Source organism: Bactrocera neohumeralis, chromosome 2 (genome assembly GCF_024586455.1).
Source record: "Bactrocera neohumeralis isolate Rockhampton chromosome 2, APGP_CSIRO_Bneo_wtdbg2-racon-allhic-juicebox.fasta_v2, whole genome shotgun sequence".
Lineage (NCBI taxonomy): Eukaryota > Metazoa > Arthropoda > Insecta > Diptera > Tephritidae > Bactrocera > Bactrocera neohumeralis.
In genome coordinates this window covers 91702264-91709312 of record NC_065919.1, presented here as the reverse complement: position 1 = coordinate 91709312, position 7049 = coordinate 91702264, and the positions used below count along the sequence as shown (strand labels likewise).

Here is a 7049-nt window from a genome sequence, read left to right as displayed (position 1 = left end):
ACAGTTTAAACGCTTCCGTCAAAAGCTGCACACTTGCCATCCCGGTATTTTCCGTACGTGTGCTTATTGCTTCCCGTTATTCTTTTGTTTATTTTGCGCTTGGCAGATCGGGGAGCACGGTTGTATCCGCAATATTTCAATTGATTTTCTACAAGCAATATTTAAGTATATTTCGAAGACGAGTGGCAACTCTACAGATCGAGTTTAATTAAAAGCAAACACATTACGTTTTTACGAAAAGAGGATACGACAATTCCTTTCGTTCGCAACCAAAAAGAAAGAACTTACAAATTTATAGTGTTTATTGCAGATTCATAAGTATGTATGTACATATGCACATATATTCCCAGAAGTAGTATTGCTTGTTAGCAGTTGAAATTTTTTGATACTCTTCTCAACCCCACTGACACAGAGTTGAAAACCGTGATACCCAATTGCAAAACTCCAACCAAATTGCAGTGGGATTGGAAATCGTAAAATAATATAAGAAATACACAATCACAAAATCACACAAACTTTAAATTGTTTCCAAGTAAATTGATTAATAAAATAATAGCAATAATTTTGGGCAATGCACCTCCTGTCCCTCTTTACTGGTGATTGTTCAAACTGTTATACCCTAAAAGTAAAAGGAAAGAATTGCTGAAAATTTGCTTGGTTCCTTCTTAGAGTGACGTAGTTTGTTGAGTTGCCTTAAAAAATGGGGAATTTTGCTTTATGACGTGGTGTAATTCATTCATTCATTCATTTCCGAACTTTCGCTTTTACGATTTTTTGATGTTCCTTCAAATAATTTATACAGTAGAGGCCCGCTAATCCGGACACGGCCTAATTCGGATTCCACTGTAATCCGGACAGGGTTAAAAAATTCAAAATTTCTATTATGTCCCTTGTAATCCGGACCGACATTCTCTATCCGTATTCTCTAATCCGGATCACATATTTATTATTCACTACATTCACTTTTATGCTTTATTGTTTTAAGTTTTTTTTTTTTTGGAACATGTGTATTATTTGTTATAATAAACAAACAGAAATTTATAAATATTTTTTCTAATACAAGTACATAGTTCTGATATGTCTTTGGTAATCCGGATTCCCTGATATTCCGGATTAGCGGGCCTCTACTGTATTTTCGTACAGCTAACATTTGCACCTTCCATATTTATTAACATCTCGTTTGTGTCTTCTCTGTTCATTAACATTCTCTGCTCTTGTCATGGATGGTGTATAGCTGAACTAATCTAAGACACACACAGAGCGCGGATAAGCTCACACCCAAAACAAGAACCAGAGCAGAGAATGTTAATGCAGAGAACCAGAGAACATGAACAGAGAACATTTAAACGTTCTCTGAAAATACGACAATAATTGCAATTCACAGATGAAAATGTCTAGCATAGACAACAATCCACTATAACTGTCAGTTAACACACATGCAACTCTGGTTTTGGTCACATGACCACACGTGACAGTTATATTGTCACTGTGAATATTTCTTTCTAAACTTCAGTGTGAATTTTTCTTCGTACTCCAACGACGTCGTAACGCGCAGCTGACTGTCCTCTACCACAAAAAGTATCTGGCTCCAGTTGTAGAGAAAAATTCTTATTAGAAAACTGTGCGTATGTGGAAAAAAATATTTCATTGAGTATAGTCCAACTATAATCAAAAACTTTTGTTGTTTTTCTTTAGATTAATTGTATAGTTTGTGTGCCAACAAACGATTTTGTGAGACTCTAATTCGGAGTGCAAATAAATTGAGGGCAAAATGTCTATATCTGCAAAACAAGCTAACAGGGAGCACGTCCTGGCTGTTTCCAGGGATTTCATCTCTCAGCCACGTTTAAGTGAGTAAAACAAATATAATCGTGAAGTTTATTTTTTCTAATAGTATGACGGAGCCAATGTAAAATTAGGTCCGCCATGACAGACGAGGAGCTCAGCGAATATAAAGACAAAGAAGAAGTGCAAAAATCGATACAATTTCAATGTAGTTGCATTGAGGGTCTAGTTTTTACATAGCTCCAATTTTTTCCCTATTTTGTTGAAAAGTTCACTTTTATTATGATGAATAGTATCAATTTTGGTCATGGGACTCGTAGTAATGCTGAAAACTATGAGAATTACCATTGACATGGTAAAAGCGATTTACAATTGAAAAAATTGCAATCGGGATAGTCATGTGACATCAATGTGGTTCCGAATGACAGTAACAACCAAATGGGAAGGCACCTGACCAAATGAAAAACAATTGTCTGAAAGTTTTGATACTATTTATTAACATTTTGCCAGTTTAAAAACATTTTAAAACTTTTATCAAATATTAGATTTTATATATTTTGATGTTAAAGAAATTATATTTTACTACAGCATCTTCTAATATTTATATTACCATGATCTGTAATCTAAAACAAAGTTTTACTTTGCGAAAAGCAAAATTAACTACGACTTTTATGTAATTTATCAGTGATTTCATTTTCGCTGTCATTTTCGGTATTTGTCATTCTACTGGTTTTCGTTATTGCTCTGATATACAGTCAGCTGACGTTCAATACATTCTTTATGTCGTTGGATTTTCTTATCTCACCGATAAAATATCGCTAATTAACGTCGTTTCTCTTAGCAGAAAACTGTTCATGTGCCACACCACGAGATCAGTGCATTTTAATGTATATCCTTTTTAATTATTTTTTTTAATCTAAAATGTGAAAATTTATTATAAATTTACAGCCTACAAAACTGTTTCTGGTGTCAACGGTCCTTTGGTAATTTTGGACGAAGTGAAATTCCCTAAATATGCTGAAATTGTACAATTGCGCCTTGCTGATGGCACAATTCGCTCCGGACAAGTGCTTGAGGTGAGCGGTTCCAAAGCCGTCGTCCAAGTTTTCGAAGGTACTTCGGGAATCGATGCGAAAAACACAGTGTGCGAATTCACTGGTGATATTTTGCGTACACCTGTGTCTGAGGATATGTTGGGTCGTGTGTTCAACGGCTCAGGCAAGCCCATCGACAAAGGTCCCCCAATTTTAGCAGAAGATTTCTTGGATATCCAAGGTCAACCTATCAACCCCTGGTCACGTATTTATCCCGAAGAAATGATTCAAACTGGTATTTCCGCTATTGATGTGATGAATTCCATTGCTCGTGGTCAAAAGATTCCAATCTTCTCAGCTGCTGGTTTGCCACATAACGAAATTGCCGCTCAGATCTGTCGTCAAGCCGGTTTAGTTAAGGTGAAAATTCAGGAATTGATTGTGAAAGCATTACCTAAAATAAATATATATAAAAAATTTTGTAGATCCCCGGAAAATCTGTTTTGGACGATCATGAAGATAATTTCGCCATTGTGTTCGCTGCTATGGGTGTGAATATGGAAACTGCTCGTTTCTTCAAACAGGATTTCGAAGAGAACGGTTCTATGGAGAATGTGTGTCTTTTCTTAAATTTGGCCAACGATCCAACCATCGAACGTATTATTACACCTCGTCTAGCCTTGACCGCTGCCGAATTCTTAGCATACCAGTGCGAAAAGCACGTGTTGGTCATCCTTACGGACATGTCTTCATATGCTGAAGCTTTGCGTGAGGTGTCGGCTGCTCGTGAAGAAGTGCCCGGTCGTCGTGGTTTCCCCGGTTACATGTACACTGATTTAGCTACCATTTATGAACGTGCCGGTCGTGTTGAAGGTCGCAATGGTTCCATTACACAAATTCCCATCCTTACTATGCCTAACGATGATATCACCCATCCAATTCCTGATTTGACTGGATATATTACTGAAGGCCAAATTTACGTTGATCGTCAACTACACAACAGACAAATCTATCCACCAGTTAACGTGTTGCCATCGTTGTCACGTTTGATGAAATCTGCCATTGGTGAGGGTATGACTCGCAAGGATCACTCTGATGTCTCCAATCAGCTGTATGCCTGCTACGCTATCGGTAAGGATGTACAAGCCATGAAAGCTGTCGTTGGTGAGGAGGCGCTGACGCCTGATGATTTGCTGTACTTGGAGTTCTTGACCAAATTCGAAAAGAACTTCATTTCTCAGGTGAGTTAACTCGCAATTATATGGAATTATCCCCAGCTAGCCTTTGGAAAATTGTATTGTAAATTGTATGTTATATACACAGGGTAACTACGAAAACCGCACCGTCTTCGAATCGTTGGATATTGGCTGGCAGTTGCTGCGTATCTTCCCCAAGGAGATGCTGAAGCGTATTCCAGCTTCGATTCTCGCGGAATTCTATCCCAGAGATTCCCGCCATTAAATTTATTATCAAATATGTTGCTTTTCATTTTGTTTTTTTGTTTTTTGGGTTTACGTATCCGCTGCAGTTTTAAACGCAAAGCGCCATCAACTTACATCCCTATCAAATATACTATTAATTATCAGATCATATGAAAAACATCGATAGTAAGTTTAACTATAAAATGGGAAAAATGTGAAATATGCTTCAAACTGCAACTGAAAGTGAAAATCCTAATGAAACTAATTAATTATGGCCGAACGAAGATATTTAGCAAAATAGGAGACAATGAATTGTAATTGTGACGCGCTTGATGATTCACACGTCCGCTATGTGTGGCGTTAAAATGTTTTATTACAACTACTTAAATTATAAATGTGTTAGATAAATTGTAAACACTTTGTAAAAGTCATTAAATCTAAAATATTTGCTAAATTGAATGTTATGTAAAGCATAAATACCGATAACACACCTTACACCGTAATAAGAATGTAAATAACTAATTGTTTAGAAAAGGCGAATCACTGTAAAAAACGCAGCATAGATGTGTTACTTCGTGTTTTATCCGTTCATTGTAAGATCTTGTAAATTATATCAGGTTTTTGTGTCTGCTAATTATACTTTTGTTTTATTTCTCCAAAAAACTTAAAGATTTCTCTGAACCTAGATAACGCAGCCCATCACCAGTCGCAGTTGCGATAAAACTTGTTTATTCTCACATGTTTTAGTTCTTAAGTTTTCAAGTTTGAAGTCACAGCTTAAAAGCACACATATACACACTTACATATAGAGCATTCCAACTTAAAGTTATTTTTAATTAACGCAATAATGTTTTGTTCATGCATACATGTTACTCAATGTTCAAGTATTAAAAAATCTATCCCAACTCTACTCACACGCACACAAACCCGAGTTTTTCTTAACAAACCCACACTTGGCGAAAATCTATCGTAAATGTTCGACACAACTCGCCAACTGGCCTTTCAGTGAGAGTTGATGAGTCTAAACTTTTTTCTTGTTTTTTTTAGAGCTTTCAAATTGCTTAAATTTTTTTTTCACTAAGCATACTGTAAAATTTGTTGAAACTAACCTTTGGATGATAATAATGATAATAATTCTTAACAATGTTTGTTGTAAACTAGAACGCAATAGCGGGAGCAGAAATATAGAAAAAAGTCTATAATATATATAAATTTAATAATACAATTTATGTATGTATAAAATAAAATTTATGAAACTATGTATATCAACTACAACAATAAAGTGAGAGACAAATGTATTACTCTGTTAAATTTATGTTTTCATTGCCCATTGGTTTGCTGCTTTTGATGCCCCTTCTGTCGTGGTGCTATAGAGAAATGAAACGTAAAAGCGAAAAAAGTCGTTGGGGAGTTTTTCCGTATTTAAAAAATGCATTGCTTAAAATAACATTTCACCCTCTTTTTTAAATAACGGAAGTTAAATTATAGATTTCATATTTTAAGTTTGATAGATTTCTTAGAAAATAATTAACAGACCTTAGAGTAAGAACCAGAATTTCTTTACAGATGTAATAAGTGCCTCCAGCTCTGTTAAATGTATCATCGATCTTCTCTTCAGAAAAGCACTCGGAGTTTTATATTTTACGGTTAAGGGGCGGACGTTATTAGAACAGTATTTTTAAAAATTAGATTTTGAGAAAAACGTGCGAATCTTTTTGCCTGCGATTAAAAATTTTCTTATTGGCAGCCACAAGAATAGGTTATTAAAAACGAAAATAAAATTTGAAAGAAAAATTTACGACTGATGTGCTAACAGGTCTATCTTCTTGACTGGAGTATACACCGTTTACGCGGTTATAGCCGAAGAGGTCTATGGAGTTTACAATTATTTTTGTCATTTTAGTACATGGTGGTGGTTTGACCTCTACACACCTTGACTACAACACAAAAAATCCTACGACTTGGGACAGTCGCAAAATGACTGCAAACTAGAGTAATTAGAGAGCGTGGAAGAAGTAGTACGTATCTCTAAGAACACATTAATATTAAAAGAGTTAGTAATAAAGGTAATCAATTCATTATATTTTTATAACCTAAATAGAGTATATTACATTTGCCATGAAGTTTGTAACACCCAGGAGGAAAAGTGGGATGTATACACATAATCTGCGTGACCTGCTCGTTTGTGTATACGCCGTCGCTCAGTTTTTGAGATAGCGGAATTTTCCCCTCACTTTTTCCTTCAAGAAGCAGCTCATTTGGAAAACTTACGTCACAAGACAACTTTACGAAATTTTGTATGGATTACTGTTTCGATCGGATTCGCATAAAAATGCAAAGTAACCGATGAAAAATAAATGTAGACAGTTTTATAAGAACCCGAGTCAAAATTGGACAATGGGTGTGGCACCGCCCTCTTTTAGGTAAAGTCACATATCACCTGCTCGCACGATTTCAATCAAGTTCGGTACATGACATTATTGTAACACGTTGGCTGCCATTGCTTAACGCCGGTGATACATGCTAGGCCAGAGCGTAACATGTATTTTTTTGATTGGTGGGAGTAGATCACTGTGATACACTGGCAGCCAACATGTTAATATTCCTAAGTCAAGTTGCCACGCCTACTTCCTACATAAAACAATTTTAAATTTTGATCCTTTCACTTTCCGATATACAAATCATGAAGCAATTAATACTACCTTATGTCCAAAAATTGTACACAACGAACCCGGCCCCAATGTACCGTGGTGTGTTAATTATATGTAGTCTTGATTAAAATTGGAAAAATTTAGTCAATACTACCTCC

The 7049-nt window shown here is 35.7% G+C and overlaps 1 protein-coding gene across 1 annotated transcript; it reads left to right on the top strand.

Moving 5' to 3' along the window:
* Positions 1–1503: 1503 nt before the first annotated feature.
* On the top strand, positions 1504–5551 carry LOC126752454 (V-type proton ATPase subunit B). Its single transcript, XM_050463260.1, has 5 exons — positions 1504–1621; positions 1696–1850; positions 2734–3239; positions 3305–4060; positions 4143–5551. The coding sequence occupies exons 2-5, from the start codon at positions 1772–1774 to the stop codon at positions 4278–4280; spliced, it is 1479 nt and encodes a 492-aa protein (XP_050319217.1). The 5' UTR covers positions 1504–1621; positions 1696–1771; the 3' UTR covers positions 4281–5551.
* Positions 5552–7049: the final 1498 nt, after the last annotated feature.